The sequence below is a fragment of the Podarcis raffonei genome, chromosome 3 (assembly GCF_027172205.1).
Source record: "Podarcis raffonei isolate rPodRaf1 chromosome 3, rPodRaf1.pri, whole genome shotgun sequence".
NCBI classification, from domain to species: Eukaryota; Metazoa; Chordata; class Lepidosauria; order Squamata; family Lacertidae; genus Podarcis; species Podarcis raffonei.
In genome coordinates this window covers 63,759,509-63,777,481 of record NC_070604.1, presented here as the reverse complement: position 1 = coordinate 63,777,481, position 17,973 = coordinate 63,759,509, and the positions used below count along the sequence as shown (strand labels likewise).

General features: G+C 41.8%; 1 protein-coding gene across 5 annotated transcripts in view; it reads left to right on the top strand.

The window, feature by feature from the left end:
• Positions 1-17,973, top strand: part of NHSL1 (NHS like 1) — a 137,709-nt gene that overhangs the window by 38,314 nt on the left and 81,422 nt on the right. The window contains exon 1 of one of the 5 annotated variants that reach the window (XM_053382041.1): positions 8,451-9,310. The exons of 3 other annotated variants lie outside the window; for them this stretch is intronic. In XM_053382041.1, coding sequence (XP_053238016.1) covers positions 9,109-9,310 — 202 coding nt within the window. In that variant the 5' untranslated portion in view covers positions 8,451-9,108. Of the gene's footprint in view, positions 1-8,450; positions 9,311-17,973 lie in introns of those variants that run through there. One more of the 5 variants, XM_053382036.1, reaches the window with a different exon arrangement.

The window sequence follows — 17,973 nt, the reverse complement described above, 5'->3', positions numbered from 1 at the left end:
TACAAAAGTATCATTCTCCTTTTTTTTTAAAAAAAAAACACCTGTAGTTTTTAGTTTCTGTAAAAAAAAAAATTGGTGGCTTGTAACGATAGAATTGTAATGTTTGCAATGTTACGAGCCGTGTTCCTATAGATGACTTTTTTCTTTAAAGTTTCCACCCTATTGGTCAACAACATTCAAACCACATGTTCCTTGATGCCTTCTTAATTATAGAAAGTAAAAAGGTTAATATTGTGTCTTCACAAGTAGCATTTTGTACTGAGTTTCATTTTAAACATGCTGAGTTAAGCATTTTGATGTTAAGTATGCATTGTTTGTCCTGCATAATATGAAGCAGAAGACAGTTCCAACATATAAAACAAAGGTGTTTTAAAAATTGTGCCATACTGTTATCTGCTTGATGTTTTATACAGAGGGTGAAAATTACACAATCATCTGATGTCCATTCTTTGAGAATGGACATGAAAGTTAACTTCCTTTCTCTCTCTAAAAAAACATCCAAAACTCTTTCCTTTTAGCCAAGTGTTCCTTATAAAGAAAGGGAGAAGTTATTTGTGGTTAAAAGGACAGTTTGCTGTAGAAGATTTCTGCATTATGAAGCCGCAACCACATCCACACCCAGTCTTGAAGAACATATGTGGAACATGATACACTAACTCAGCGGAGTCTTAGATGTGGTACTTTCTCTTGAGATTGTTGTTTGGAGAGGAGCCATGTTTGAGTACAAAACCCCTCAAGAGAAATCCGATTAAATTTAATCACTAGGCTGGCTGAAGGAGTTGGGGCTCAACAGTCGCTGAACTCGGGGTCACTGGCAGGGAAAGCTTAAAAATTGGACTGGAACTCTTCATTTATGCTGTGAACATGTGCACCTCCAAATGCACCTCTGATGAGATAACAGGAATGAAATAGGGTCATTCCTTTTCCTGTTGATTCTTAGTGGCAAATGCTTCTTCTTCCTGGCCGCCCCTCTCCCCCCTCCCTCTCCCCCTACCCCAATTTCTAGTTTAGGAGCTTGGCAGGAGTGGAGAATGTTTTAAAATGGACCTTGGGGAAGATCAGCTGGCAGGACTGATTTTAGGGGGAGGTGATGCAAGTTATGAGGTTTTTAAAAAACTATTTTTAGCCACTCTATGTAAGGATAGGGTAGAAGCTGGTAAGTTTTATTTATTTTTACAATGTACGGTATTTTTGTTTGTTTGTTTACACCTCATAATATAATAAAAAGTGGTTAATGTTAAAAGAATAAAAAGGTGATAATGATGTTCGGTAACATTCCCTAAAACAGAATGATATATATCACAGATAAAATTGAGTGATGTACAAACCAGAGAATTAAAAAAGAAGCGTCTCAGAATCCAGGAAAGCTCTGTTTTCTGTAGCACAAAGTATCTGAGCCTTTCATCTGTATGGGTAAGTCAGTTGTTTCACACTGCCATCTTGTGGCCATACCTTTCAATTTAATGCCAGATACTCTTTCTACGCTAGAAAAGTGGCGGCCTCTGACTTTTTATATATATTAGGAATATTTTATGAGCAGTTGAACATGATTCAGAAGCATATACAGGGTGATTCTATCACTGTTTTCTGTCGGTCTTTCTATTTTCAATGGAAGCCTTCCAGAGAGAGGGGGAGAGATGCATGTGAGGTGTTTATGTGAGGTGTTTATGTGAGGTGTTTTATGTGAGATGGGGAAGTCTGTATGAAAGTGTCATCTGTGAGAGAGAAGAAAAGACGCACTTGGGCAGGGAGCCAAGGGGTGTGTGTCTCTCTGTGTGGTGTTTGAGGGAAAATATGTGTGTGAGTGTGTGTGCAAGAGAGAGATGTTGCCACTTCATATATTTTTCCTGGTGCTGAAAAATGTCCCCTGTTGTTTATAGACAGCACAGCATGTCTCTGTGTGTAAATCAATATTTTGTGATTTCCACAATCAGGACCAGCAGAACATAAGTGACTTCTCATGGCAAGCATGAGATGGTCTAGAGAAGTGGCAACGACTGTATGTTCTCTAGTTTTCTGTTATCCTGCACCACCATGGCAGCCATGTTGTGTTGCGATGTCTTCCCGTCCCCCACCCCGCCCGCCTCCAAGGCAGCCATTCTGTGCCTGGTGCTCACAGGACTAGTTCAAAGTTCAGAATGGTCCGAAAAGATTGGCAACTCCTGGTTTGGAGTATTTCTTTCCTGGTTCGTATTTAGAAGCTGCTTTCAAATGTCTCCAGTGACATAAGTGAAAGTATCCATAGACACCCACAAAGAAGTAAAATATCTTCATGCAGCCAGGGTGGGGTACAAATGTGTCCACTGCAAAATGGAGAAATAAATATCTGACATGAATATCCTTTCTGCTCCCCCTCTTCAGTGGTGACTCAACATTCTAAGTCAAGGTAGAATGGTAGTATATGTGGGGGTGGTTGGGAGGAATGGAACGGAATGGAGAGGCTAGGGCCCTGAACAGAAGCAACCCACACTGCAACTTTTTGTTGCAGACCTGCCACTTATGACTTGTACTGCATTGCAAAACTGATTTTTGAATTAGCAGTTCCACGTTAGGATTCATTTAGATAATTGACTGAAAACACATTGAAAGACAAAATGGTGTGTGTGTCAGCTTGTATGAAGGAGAGCTGGGGACACCTCATCCACCCGCCCCAAGGGAAGGGCTAGAAGTTGTGCTGAAGCTACACCAGCATGTTGTAGTGGGAAAGGGGCGTGTGCATGAGGGAGTGAGCAGCCCTGTGAGCTGCTGGACAGGGAGAAGGAAGATGCAGGAGGAGATGGTGGCAACTTCCTGCTGCTGCTGTGAGGCAGCCCAGAAGGCAGCAGAATACTGCCCCAGCCTTAGCAGAGCCCCACGTCTAGCCTGGGTGGCAGCCCCCCCCCCAAGTTCAAGAGTCGGAGCTTGAAGACCTCACCAGAGCAGTGATTCCAGAGGCCAGACAGGGGTGCTAAGGTGGGGAGGAGACCTGGAGACCTCCAGGGGTGAAGGACCAAAGAGGCTCTCAAGGAGGGGAGATGACACCCTTGCCGCCCACCCCAGGAGCCCAGAGAGAGAGAGAGAGAGAGAGAGAGAGAGAGAGAGAGGGAGGTACTAGAGGAAGGGGGCGCTTCATGTCCTCCCTGCTGAGTGCTTTGCCTCACAAATGCCTGGGTGTTCCTGTCGCTCTCTCTTCCCTCCGAAGGCGGTGGCCATATGGCGGGCGGGGCCAGAGCGGTGCGTCAAGCAAACACGCCGGGAGGTGGAGGAAGGGGCCAAAAAGGAAAGCCAATGGTGGCTGAAGCAGGACAGAAAGCCTCGCTGGCATACACACAGACACACAAAACAAGAAAACCGTGTGTGTGTGGATTACTTGCTATATATGCAGGAAATTCCGGACATGTCTTAAAATTCTAAAATCCCACCGGTTGCCATTTTAGATGTCCAATTTCCATACATGTCTGGAATTTTTCGGACATACAGCAAGCCTAGGTTTACTCAACCATTTTCCCACTTGCTCACAGATGGTTTGGGGGTGGGTTGTACTGCTGCATCATCAGTTGTACTGTTTGGATAGCTGTGCTTCTAAGCAGTTTTGTGTCTGAATGTTTTTCTCATGAAGCAGTGTCTGATCAGTCATGAGTTAGACTTGTTTTGGACAACTATTCTCAACTTACAGATACTGTGTAAAAAGCTGTGCCTAGAAACCGGACAAATTCTTTCAGTATTATTTAATGTGGCTGGGCTATGTCCCTTAATTGGCTAAGAATGAATTCTGATATCTGAAGAGAAAAGGCTGAGGAAGTGGATTATTTATGAGAACATATGATCACTATTTTTTAAAGCAGACTGCCTTAGGGAGCAACCGTTTTGAGTCTTTTAATTGTTCAGCAGTTGCTGTGCTGAGTCATCAAGGATGAAATTATAAGGATTGCAGGGATAAAATTAGCATGAGAGCAGTTCCAAAACACAGATAAATCAGTGTCTGTTTTGCTCACTGAACAGAAACTTTTAAAACCTTAAGCTAAAATGTGTGGGAAAATATACTTTGTTCATAAAGAAATATTAGAGCTGCCAAGTAACTTTTTTTTTACATAAATACAAGGGACAGCATATATGACAGGAGTGGGGAAAATGTGGCTCTCCAGATGTTGTTGGTCCAGGATTCAGTGTGTCTCCATTCTTCCCAGCCCCGCTGAAAGAGGCGGTCATTAAACTGCTTCTTAAAAAAAACATCCCTGGACCCGGCCAATATGGCCAACTATTGCCAAGTCTCAAATCTTCCATTCTTGGGCAAGGTGATTGAGCGGGTGGTTGCTGAACAACTCCAGGCACGCCTGGAGGATGCGGACCATTTGAATCCCTTCCAGTCGGGATTCAGGCCTCATCATGGGACTGAAACTGCCTTGGTCGTGCTGGTCGATGATCTTTGGCAGGCTAGAGACAAAGGTGAGAGCTGTTTCCTAGTTCTGCTGGATCTCTTAGCGGCTTTCGATACCATCGATCATGACATCCTTCTGGACCGTCTAGAGGAGCTGGGGGCACTGTTGTACAGTGGTTCCACTCCTTCCTCCTGGGCCATGTCCAGAAAGTGGTGTTGAGGGATGAGTGTTCAGACCCCTGGGCTCTCACTTGTAGGGTACCTCAGGCTTCCGTCCTCTCCCCCATGCTTTTTAACATCCACATGAAGCCACTGGGAGAGATCATCAGGGGGTTTGGGCTGGGTGTTCATCAGTATGCAGATGATACCCAGCTCTACCTCTCTTTTAAATCAGAACCAGTGAAGGCGGTGAAGGTCCTGTGTGAGTGTCTGGAGGTGGTTGGAGGATGGATGGTGGCTAACAGGTTAAGGTTGAATCCTGACAAGACAGAAGTACTGTTTTTGGGGGATAGGGGATGGGCGGGTGTGGGGGACTCCCTGGTCCTGAATAAGGCAACTGTGTCCCTGAAGGACCAGGTATGCAGCCTGGGAGTCATTTTGGACTCACAGGTCAATTCTGTGTCCAGGGCATCTGTCTACCAGCTCCAACTGATACGCAGGCTGAGACCCTACCTGCCCGCAGACTGTATTGCCAGAGGGGTGCATGTTCTAGTTAGCTCCCGCTTGGACTACTGTAATGCGCTCTACGTGGGTCTACCTTTTAAGGTGACTTGGAAACTGCAATTCAGTATGCGGCAGCTAGACTGGTGACTGGGAGTGGCCGTCAAGACCATATAACACCAGTCCTGAGAGATCTGCGTTTCCGAGCACAATTCAAAGTGTTGGTGCTGACCTTTAAAGCCCTAAATGGCCTCGGTCCTGTATATCTGAAGGAGCGTATACCTGGCCTAGCTGATGGTATAGTGTGGCCTTGCAAAGTCTGGAGGCATTTCCCCCCCTACTTCCATGGGTGGAATCAGGGACTGACTGGGGAGGGACTTAGTGATTTGTGTTCAGATCATTGGACCTCTCTCCCACCCTCCAAACTTATACTTGCAGTTCTCCCACAGCCATCTCAGAAACCACTGTGGCCAGCTATGGGGAGAAGCTTGAAGGGGTTGGTTAGAGTCTTGGTCGTCTCTCATTCATGTAGCTCTCTGGATTGCTGCCTGAATGATGCTGACTAATATGGACACTGCTGCTTCACAGCTGCACAGTGGGTGTAGGAAAGCGATTGGAAGATGACCAGTGTCTTCCAATCATATGCCTCTTGTGGCCTGGAAAAGTGCCTGTCCTCCTTCTTCTAGTGCTCCAGAACACCACTTGTACAGCAAGGACTGGGTGTTTATTGCTGGTGTTTTCAAGTGTAGAGAAGTTAGGATGAAGGGGTCCACTGTTTTCAGGCTCAGCTTTTATTCTTCTGGCCTGTTGGACTTCTGGGAAGAGAGTTGGAACTGGAGTGTGAGCATTTCATCATCTAATCTTCCCTTTGTTTTCTTCCCTTTTACTTTCTTTATTGTGATTCTCATGTCAGATACCTCTCACCTTGAGGCAGGAAGTCAGCTGGCCTGGATGTCATGGTGGGAGTTGCGCTTCAGAAAGATACTGGGGACTGTTTTCTGGTCCCAGAACATAGTTCCTTCCCCATCTAGCTGATCTTGTTCACTTGTAAAGAACAGAAATTCACTGTTAAGTATGGAATTTTGTTTCTGCATATTATTCAATTTTCTTATATACAGTTTTACAGCCCTGTGTTATATTGTGAAATGGTCAGTTATAATTCCTAGGGCATAATCTAGTTAAAGTTAAATACTCTTTGGTCTCACTGATTTCAACAGATTTAACATGTGCTTAGCTCTCTCACTGAAATAAATAGGATGTAAAATGCATGACGCTGGATTGCACCCTACAGACTGTTGTGATTCCCTCCTCTTGGGACTATTTGTCAGTACAAATAATCTAATGTGGGATAAATCCAGTATTTTTCAATTTCTATTTGTGTAAATTATATTTGAGAAATAATGAGATGAAACTGACATCTTTCTAGCAAAATGAATTTCATTTAAATTTGAACAGTTTATCTCTTTTCTCTACATCTACCTTAAGTTTTTATTGTAAGAGAAAGTGTTATGAAATAAAATACGGACTACCAGGTACATACTCTGAATTGTAATTTTTGCTTCATGAACAGGGACCACCATGTAACAGCTCACCTTATCACAATAAATTGAGTTAACCTCCTCTTCCTCAAATAAATATTATGGCAAAATGACATGGTGCTTTAAAATAAACATCATATCATATCATAAGTTTTGATTTCTACCAGAAATTAGGAATTGTGCCTCTGAAATTTGATTGCCACTTAATTTTCCACTTTCTCTAGATTCTTATCCAATAAATTGAAGTCATCTAGAGATTATTATGCTACAATCCTGTTTACCTGTTAACTCTATTATTTGAAGGAACATTTAGTGTTGTTGTTTAGTCATTTAGTTGTGTCCGACTCTTCGTGACCACCAAAGCACGCCAGCACATTTAGTGTAGTTTTGTTAATTGCATTGCTATATTTATTTGCAGGTTTCAGTCAAATAACTTCATATGCCATGTGCTTTACTTCTAGGGGTGTAGAATTTTTTTTAGTGGGCTGTATGTGTTGCCTTCAAAGGGGACAATATAAATACACCCTATTAAATTATTTACTGAAGACAGTTGGCCAATCCATTGTTCAAGGAGCCAAAGGTCATTTTGGTGTGCCTAGCTGATTCATAGGTAATCTGATACAGTACTTGGCTGTTTGTTTCCCAGGCAGATGATGAACTTTATCCTTCCATTATGAGTCACACAACTGTAACTTTACAGGGGAGAAGGAATTACTTCTGAAAGGTGCTGAAGAATACGTATGCATGCTGAAGTGATGATGTCTCTCATGAGACAACAATTGCACCATAACCGGTGGCACTTCTTTGCCAGAAATGCAATTTTCTTTTTGTCTTTTGCTGATTTTTGTCAAGTTAGATTGCTTTGTTTTGAATTAAAAACACAGTGCCTGTAGTCGTGGAACTAGTCTTGCACAAGAGGATTATTCTTGGTTTATGTGAATGGAGGGTGGGGTGGAGTTATTGGTTCTGTTCTGTTCTTGTTTTTATTATGTATTTTGTGCTTTTTATCTTCTATTTTTATGTTGTGAAGCACCCTGAGATCTGTGGATGAAAGGTGGTATACAAATTTAAATATTAATAATAATGGAGTCAACTAGTGTTGGTTTCTCATGCTTACAGAGTGAATTGGTATCATGTATTGTGGTTTATGGGGTGTCTTCAAGGAGTTCCTTTTTGAGCTATAGTGCTTTTGTTGAGAAAACCCCTAAATAAAAACTATTAGCTCCATGGGATCACATTCTGAGAAAGTGGTCAAAGTGTATTTGATCTTGCAATCCTTGGCTCTTTCATGGGGGGATGGGGGTACATTGGAATTTTGTGTTGTTTTCTCACTCTTTTCATGCAGACTTCCTCCAACAGTTTCAGGAAAACTGAATACAATGTGCTATATAGAATTCAGTAGTTAATTTGCTTATCAAGCATTTAATCTAATTTAACAATGGCAATCCTATCTGTGTGCTTCTGTAATGAAAAGCAAAGGTGTTTAAAACATAGCATAAGTGAAATTTGTAATAGGAAAGTATAGGAGAAAAGTCATGTATGTAACTGTATATTGAAAACTTCCTGTTTGTTTGTAGCTCTCGTTCTCCCCACCAGTAAAACTAGCAGTGTTTTACAGACTTACAACATCTTTCCTATGTGTAATGTGTGCCCATTGTAAAATAAAACATCATGTGCCGCTTAAATTTGAGCTTTTTATTGCTCCTTGTATAAGTTGGCTGAGGTGCCCTTGAGTTATCTTCCTTGCTCAGAAGTTTGCACTGCTGTTAGCTGTCTGCCACAGAAAGGAGGAGTTTGCTGCTTCTACAGCTGTGCCTTTGGGGGGGGGGAGAGAGAGAGAGAGAGAGAGAGAGAGAGAGAGAGAGAGAGAGCCTATCATATTTCACCCTAATCCTAAGCGATTGCTTTAGCCAGGCAGTCTCTTTTATTGTTAAAGAGAATCCTTCTGAAGATTGTTCCCCAGGCTTTTCATTTAAGGGCAAACAGGATGGACGGACTTAAGAATCAGAATGGCAGTGCCATTTCCTTGCAGAAAAGAGAAAGCTGTTCCAATTTGTATCCTGGTCTGGCAACTTGTTAGCAGCATGTACATCTCCCATCTCCCTGATCCAAGAAGCTGGTTTTTTTGTTTAAAGAAAATGTGATAGAACAGAAGGCTGGATTACAAGCATATCGGTGGAGAATGTTACTGAGCAGAGGAGATGGACTTTGGTTGAAACCTGGAAAAAACGGAAAGCTGTGTCCCTCGGTGTTGTGCTTCTACACAATCCTCATCTGAAGGTTGTTTTCAGGGTGCCGTGGTGTTTTTCTTTCTTCCGCTGTGTTTTGTTTGGCAGCTCACAAAGTACTGTAGGCAGAAGCAGCCTCCGGGAATTGTACAGGCACAATCGCTTGGTTCTGTGCGCCATGCAGATTTAAACAGTGCATGTGTTTTCTTTAAGTTTAAAGAAACATGGTTATTTTATATTAGATAAAAAGAAAAAGGAGAAGGCTACAAGGGTGGTTTTGAAAGTTGCATATTCCAGTGGATTTATTTATTTATTGGGGGGAGAAATGAAAAAAGAAAGTGCCTCAAAGTCATTCCGGTTGAAACCTAATCCAGGATCCCTCTCGCGTGCTGTGAGCTGGATAAACTTCTCTACCTTGTCTAAGCAGACAAAAAGGCTGTTTCGCAGCGATGGTGAACTCACATCTATATGTGGGCAGCAGGTAGAAGAGGATGAGAGCTGGACCTACAGACCCCAGCACAGAAACGGTGATTTTTTTTTGTTTTCAAATATGCAGTTAATCATTTAATTGTATTATTGCTTATAATCTTTTACTTAATTAAATCCCTTCCCCCTCCTTCCGTTTTCCCCACATGCTGCCTTTCATTTGACCTTTAGGTCTCTGTGGCAAGTGTTTTCCTCATAGTGTATCCTTCTGCTTTGTAGTATGCTACTCAAAGCCCTCATTCCCACCAATCGGAAACAGTGTTCTCATATCAAGGCTTCTTAACATGGCAGCTGTATTGTGATAACTGTCCAGCCCATAGCAAGGAGTTGCATAGAGATTTACAACTGTATAAATGGGTTAAAACAAAGCAGAACTATGGTTTTACCAAAGTAATTTATTTTCCATACATTTTTGGAGTGCATGGGGTGGTGGTAGGGCTAGATGGATATGTGTAGAACAGAGATGAACAGAAAGCTTGTGCACGTAAGGGTGGGTGTCATAAAGCAAAAGGTAAAAAGGATTTTCCCCCCTTCTCCACCTGTTGTAGGGGCATGAAATGTGCTGCAAGGCGGGAAGAAGGGAATGGGCATGTATATGTTGATAATGGTGATGACATAGCAGTAGTAGCTGCTGATCTGCCTGTATTTTGCTATGCAGATATATCATATATTCTGTGCAATTCTACAGACAGTGAAATAGACTTTTTACACAGCACGACCCTGCACACTTATCACCAGAAGCACCCACTCATGTTGTATCATACTGTTGTGGTGCACTCAGCTTGTGGGGACTTTTATCACCTGATCCTCCTCTTAGTCCCTTCTCAAACCCTAGCTATATACCGGTTCTTCTATCTTACTAATCATATGTATTTTGGAAGTATGCCCGATATTTAATCAGAACCTGGCAGTACAGATGCATGAGGTTCATTGCATGTTGAAGTAATCATTATCCATTTTGGCAGATTTTGAAAGAACATATAATCCAGTGCATTACCAAGTAGTCCATCAGATGGTGATGGATTGTCTTCCTGATAGCCTTCTGTGCTTAGCAGGTGATAGTCCTGTTGGATGCAGCTTGTTGACACTTCCATTGGAAATAGTAGACTCCATAAAAAACCAGTGAGCAAATAGCACACCAATGCTCAAAAGTAGGTTTTAAAAGGGTGCATTGTGGGTGGTAGTAAGGTACTTTTATAAAGTTTTCGTGAAGAACAACCTCCTGGATCAGACCAAAAGTCCTTTTTTTTAAAGCATCCTGCTCTTGGTGTAGAAAGTGAAAATGGGAGAACATGTTGTTTTAATGCTGCATACGTTCGTGAAGGGGGCCTCAGGGCAGCAAGAACCTTACCTGGATACTGGATTTGGCTTTGGTAGTGGTGTTTTTTGCTCTGAAGCTTGTTGTACTTTTATGGATGGCTAATAGAAGTGACAGGGATGTGGGTGGTGCTGTGGGTTAAACCACAGAGCCTGGGACTTGCCAATCAGAAGGTCGGCGGTTCGAATGCCCGCGACGGGGTGAGCTCCCGTGGCTCAGTCCCAGCTTCTGCCAACCTAGCAGTTCGAAAGCACATCAAAGTGCAAGTAGATAAATAGGTACCACTCTGGCAGGAAGGTAAATAGCCTTTCTGTGCGCTGCTCTGGTTCTCCAGAAGCGGCTTAGTCATGCTGGCCACATGACCCGTCTGCAGACAAACGCCGGCTCCCTTGGCCTATAGAGTGAGATGAGCGCCGCAACCCCAGAGTCGGCCACAACTGGACCTAATGGTCAGGGGTCCCGTTACCCTTTAGCTAATAGAAGTGCCAGCAATTTCTGAGATGATTATCCCCTTCTGTGTCCCTGATAGGTACTCTTATGGTCTGGTTTTATTCTGTTTTGTTCCTCTCTTGTTCAACAGATCTGAGTAGGGGTGGGAGAGAGTAAGTTTCCAGTGACAGCTGATAAAGTCAGACCTGAAATTTCAGGCTCTGTGACCCTTGGATGTCACTCTTATGAGTAAAGGATACTGTGAGGGTTTTTTTAGTTGGGACGCACCCTTTAATTATGAGTGCTCTCTTCTTAAATACATTCACTGTTAGTCCAGCCAAACCTCAATAATCATACACTGAAACTGAATTAGAACACAGCAAGCTAATGATGCCTACATTCTTGTCCCTTTATGTGAAGCTAACTACTCAATTAGGTGTGATTATCTACTGAGCTGCCCTGTGCTATGTTTACATTTGGAAGTTGAAAAGCCTTTTAAAGTTTTGGCAGTATGGAGAGGTGTTTGGTTAAACCTCTCAAAACTATGGGGCTCCCAGGGGGAAACTTCGAAGGAGTAAAGTGGCCTGGCAATGTGTATTCTGTGCAGATTAGTCTGCTATAAGTGACTTGCACTGTACCAGGGCCAATGTGAAATTCATTGCTACTCCTTGTGAAACCTTTGGATCTTTACTCAAATCGGGTTAAAAACTGTTGATTATTTTCAACAAAAGACATTAGCAGCTGGCCTATGTAAATAAGGCTGCATTAAGAAAGGAGTTCTTGCTTAAGCATCTTGAGAGTATTTTCATGGCCCAGGTTTGGACCAATCACAAGTACCTCTATATAGGAACATTACATGGAGGAATCAATGTTTCATGGACACGTTTGCAACAGGATCCTAGACTTGTGTCCTGTGCACTGATTCATCAGCAGAAAACTGCAATAGATGACTAATCTTTCTCATCTGCTTTCTCATATGATTCCTTTAAAAGGTCTGTTTGTGAGCTCAGAGCATTAGGTTACACAAGGGCCCTAAGGCAAGTCTACCACACTATGGGAAACTCCCAGTGTAACTTCGTTGTAGTCCTGGCTGTAGGAAATTCCCAAGTCAAGCGGAAAAACCTTAGGACTAGAGTTGGTTGGGTAAAGAACAGCAACTACAGATGAGAATGGCAAGTCTGAGTAATGCATGCAAAGGTGATGGGAGGTTATTTCTCTTGTGAAAAATAGCCCAAAAAACACCCAACCCATGTGATATAGTGGATTTAGTGCATGGAAACTTGAAAGTTCAAATCCACACTTGGATATAAAACTCGCAGAACCATAAAACTAATAATTGGACTGCTTTTCAAGTCTAATTCACTTCAATGCGTTGTTCTGAAAAGTTCTGAAAATAAAACGGAAATATAAGGAAATGCACACATGCTCTTGAAAGAAAGGTACATCTACAAATGTAATTAATCAGTCTCTTCCAGTGTTCCCCCCTTTGAAGAGTTCATATCTTCTGAACAAGATCCCCATTCATGGGACTGACCGCTAAGTTGCAAGCTAGTCTTAAAAAATAAATAAAAACTTTGGCATAAATGAAGGATCAACAAACACTTGTCCCTCTTTTTAAAGCACCCCAACACTGATTGTGCACTGATGCTTGGCATGCCAATAGTAGTAATAAAAAAATAGGTATATGCACCACTTTTAATTTGTAGTGCATTTTTTCAGATTGTATGAATAAATTATACATTTGCTGGAAAAAAATGTTACATTAGTTTTAGTGCTGATTGAGAGTGAGCAAATTAGTGCAGCTGCCCTCTGCTTTAAGAGTTTACTATATACAGTATAGAGAAAGCATGGTAGGCAAGCCAGTGTTCGCTTTAATTTTCTCTTGACAATTTTACTGATTTTGGACAGAAAACTGTGGCTTGAATTTAAGTTCAAAAACACAAAAATTGGAATAGGGAGAGAAGGAGACAATTTATTCAAGATTTGCCAGAGTACTATGAGGATAAACCCAGATAATAGCTTATTTGCTTGAACACTGCTGCTTCCATACTTCAAAAATTGTATATGGATCTTCTGTAGGCAGTTTACTTTTTTGTTTTTAATTTTAAAGGGATGGCAAAACAAATGTTCTCATGTGTAATATGTTACACATCGGTATGTTATGTATTGTCCTAGTAAGATTTATGTTCTCTCTTGTTCATTACAATTCCTCTAGCCTTTCTTGTAAGGCCTAGTTTTTCTTTTAATGAGCATTCACACAGACAGACAGTGGGGGGGGGAGGGGTGTGTGAACATAGTGCATTGATTTTGATTGCAGCATTATTCTACACTCGACTTATATAAAATAAAGAAGTCCATTGTACAGAGCACAGTAAGGGATGGGAGGAGAGAATCATTTCCCCCCTGTAATTGGACAGCAACTATAAAAGCTTGAATCACTTGTAATAATAGAGACTGCAGTGCATGGCGGATTTTTATTTTTTTTAAATTAGGTTTGGGGGTTTTTTTTAGTGTGTAGCAGGGGAAGGATAATTAAAAAACTGGATATGGGTTGGACCAAGTGAGTTTGTGCACTTGATTTTGCTTGTAATATATCTGAATTATAAGATCTATAACTGAATATTGCTATAGACATGTAAAAGTCTATGGCCTATAGATGTCATACATGACAATCTTTTACATTCATTTTGTCTCGTGCAGATAATATAAATGTACCAGGAAGCCATGGAGAATTGCGGTTTCCATAAAATCTGAGATGTCTGCCTGTGACAGTCTACATACAGTACTCCTTTCTGAAGAGAATCGTTTCTTGAGAATTTAGTAAAATTTGACGTGGTTTCAAGTGCTGCAGAACTGTGAAAAGGGAGAAATAGGTTGCTGTTGATAGCCATTGAGATGAATCTTTGGGCTAGTGGTGGGGTAGGGAGAGGAGGCTATATCTAAGCTATTTTATGAGGTATGCATTTAGTAAACCGGAAAAAATGGAAACAGGCAAATTTTTGCAGAGCAAAAATAAATACACCATAATGACTTTGCTTCCCTTAATCAAATGTATGTGTAATGAAATCAATCCAACTTGTGTTCTGTGTTAAGCACTGGTTTGAGGTATCTGTTGGCTGCCACCTGCTTTATTTAATACAGGCAACAACCATTTTGCACGGGGGTTGTGTTCCTGACCCCCCGCATGCATCAGCAGAGCATGTAAAAGCCTGCTCCTCCCAGTTCCACACCCTCCCTGCTCTGTCCTACCCCCATTACACTCCCTTTCACTGCTGTTTAGAATATTGCTTGTGTTGTAAGACTTCCAGGTACTACAGTGGTACCTCAGGTTACATACGCTTCAGGTTACATACGCTTCAGGTTACAGACTCCGCTAACCCAGAAATAGTACCTCAGGTTAAGAACTTTGCTTCAGGATGAGAACAGAAATCGTGCTCCGGCAGCACGGCGGCAGTAGGAGGCCCCATTAGCTAAAGTGGTGCTTCAGGGTTAAGAACAGTTTCAGGTTAAGAACGGACCTCCGGAACGAATTAAGTACTTAACCCGAGGTAACACTGTATATGACTTCAGCTACTGTAATTTCTTAAGGTCTTTATGCAGGAATAAGGAGTCATTGGTTCAAGATGAAGAACAGCTTTTATATTCCCAGTTATATATCCCCTTTTATATTATATCTCCAGATGTAAAAGTTTCCTGATACATCTAAACTGGGAATATGTGAGTTAAGCTCTTACTACAGCCCTGGCATGGAAACTGAACCAACCCATGATTTGCAATCCTGACTTGAAGTAGGAGCTTAAGTCAGTTTTCAACTTCAGATGAAATAGAAACTGGGTTAAAAGTGAGAGAAAGGTAAAGGAAAAGAGGAGAGGTGGTTTTATTCACAGTAGACCCATTGAAATTAACAGACTTAGTCATGCTCATTAATTTCAGTGGGTCTGCTTTGAATAAAACGTCGTTGAATATCCCCCCCCCCCCAGTGCTTGTTTGTGGTCTAGTAAAGTATGGTGTAGTGAACCAAGATCATTGCATCTGAACCACACCTTTAAGTAAGACCAGTAGTTAAAGATTCAGCAGTTCTATTTGCTTTTCTCAGTGTGCCATTGTTGTCTGGTGAAGGTGATGAGCAGCTGGACTTTGAAGTAAGTCAGTCGAGTACACCCCAAAGTTGGGAGGAGAGCTAGGGAGTTTTTGACAGCAGCATGGTGGGGTTCAGGTTGTTTGGTGGAAAACCCTGAAGATGCTTGGCCACATTGGCAACCTTCTACACTGCCCTTTCATTGTCTGAATAGGGAAGATGAGCAGAGGATGGGGACAAGGAAGGTTGGCCACTGCTGCCTGAAAGCACTAGGGGTGCCTTCAGTAAACATCATCTCAAGCCAGCACACTTACCAGCACACCTACTTCTCTGCCAATTTTATCCTGGGTAAAAGCCGTGGGGGCAGGAGCTGGTGGTCAAAGAAGAAGGTAGTCAGGCATTTGACAAGTGCTTGTTCAGCAAGGCCAGCCGAAACTTTTGGATCTGTACATATCGATAATAAGCTACATAAGTGGATTATAACAACTATTGGAACTCAATTCATATGTGGTTTCTGTCATTAAGTTGTAAATTTAGGAAAGTACATAATGTTGATAACAGCAGGGATGGAGAACCCCCAGCAGTTATTGGACTCCAGTCCAATCAGCCGCAGCCAGCATTCCCAGTGGTCATGGATGATGGGAACTGTAGTCTGGCAACATTTGGAGGGCCACATGCTCCCTCTCCCATTTGCAAAACTGTGTAGGGAATAGTTTTGTCTGCCCCTCCTTCCCTTATGTGCCCACACCCATCTGATGCAAATTTCAAAACTCAAATCATTTTTAATGCTAGCAATTGCTTAAAATTCCAGAGTAATAAGTACTTGTGGTTTGGTATGCAATGCCATAATCACATGGCTAGTTTGGATAATTATGTTGTATTGACAATAAATGTTAACTTAGACATGCTAAAACTATGGGTTATGCTTGCGGTGGTTTCAAAGAGTATATTTCAGTCTTGATTTGGACTGTTATCAGCATGTTAAATTTGGAATATGCTTGGAAAAATATATCCTCTCAACTAAATTAGCAGTATTAGTGCTTTCCCCTCATATTTTTAGAAACTGGCATGTCAATACTGTTCTCTCTGTGATTTATTCATACAACTGCTGGAATTGGGCACTGGCATTCCAAGAGTTTTCAGAATTCTAGGAATTTTTTTTTTAGTTTTTTTTTAAAGCTACTTTTAGGTTGTATCTTAGCTGGACATAGTGATTTGTTTTTGTTTGATTCCTTTGAACGTTAAGATTTCTTTCAAAAATGTCCCTTAGCAGAATGCTTGAGTATAAAAATTCCTATATAGAAATATTCTGTGTATAGATCTGATTTAACTTGTTCTTAGCTTAAATTGCAGTCATGTTGATCTTAATAAATTTGGGTGTTAGGTAGAGCTGCTGTTCTGTGTGTCTATGTACAGCTGTCTGCATTTTTGGACTCTCCTTGGGAGTGTAGATAGCTAGCTGGGCAGTCATAATGAGCTCCTTTACTTCAAAAAAAAAGGTACTGCTATACCACTGAGCATTGATATGGTTGTTTAATGACTGGATGGCCCAGGGAGACCAATATGAATATTATTAAGCATTAGATATTTAAGAAGAGCATGATAGGCAAGTAATTTTTAAGTGCCTCCATGTTGTATGATTAACTTTGTAATAGCAGTAGGTTTCTTGGCTTTTCCAATGTGTGTTTGTGTGGTTCACCATTAGACATGTGATAGATGGAGCACGTCTATTTGCCATATGTTAAAGGATCATGCTTTTAAATTGGCAGGCCTGATTTAATGATTACCAACTTAAATCATGTTCCCCTGCTGGAAGACAACACGGTCAGGGACAGTAATATACTTTGCCTGATTAGCTGCACCTGCTGACCCATCCCCAGGGCAAAAGAAAGGCCTTTTCCTGCTGGTATAAATCTCAAATGATGATCGCTGTCTCCATTTCTTCCTTCCCTTGCATTTTTTGTCTGCTTGCCCTACTCTTTTGGTTTGGCATGTGTCTAAATATAAATGAGGTACCGGTATATGGATGGCTGTGCTTTTTTTGTTGTAGTTATGCATTTAGCAGATTTGGTAGATTACTGTCATACTTTTTCTTACACTGTAGTTAAGTGCAGTTAAGTCATGGGAACTACTCATCCATAGTGCCGCCATCTTGCCAGAATTTCACCTCAGCTTGCTTTTCTCTCATCCATCACACCACCGCATCCAGGCTCTCCCAATTCAGATGTTATGGAGAAATAGAACTCGGTGTCATCAGCATACTGATGGCGACTTGTTCCCAGACACCAAACAACCACTTCTGTGGCTCCATATAGATATTAAATAGCATTGCAGATAAGATGGTGCTCTGCAGTAACCGGTAACACAGCTGCCAGGGAGCTAAAAAGCAGTCTCCCAATAACTCTCTGGACATGGTCCTGAAGGTAAAATTGGAACCTCTCAGAGCTAGCCTAGTATTATACCATAATTAATGGTATGAAAATCTGACAAGCAAAATAAGAAACAAGAACAAGGTTGCATTCCCCCTTCCTTGCTCTCTACAGGGGTCATCTCTCATGGTGACCAATCAAACCCAATCCCATGGCCAGGCCTCAATCCAGATTGAAATGGATCTAAATAGTCTGCATCATCCAAGAATGCTTGTAGCTGCCCCACCACAACCCTCTCCACCACCTTCCCCCAAAATTGAGTGTTTGTGACTGCAATACTTGTTCCAGTCTAAGGGGTCTATGGCCAGTTTCAAGGCAGCAGGGACCCTTACGCAAGGAAGCATTAACCGTGCTCTGGACCCAACCAGTCAACCCTCTGCTAGATTTAGTAAGCCAGGAGAGACTGAGGTCAGAGGGCATGTGATCATATGTATTAGCGCTAGCACCTTA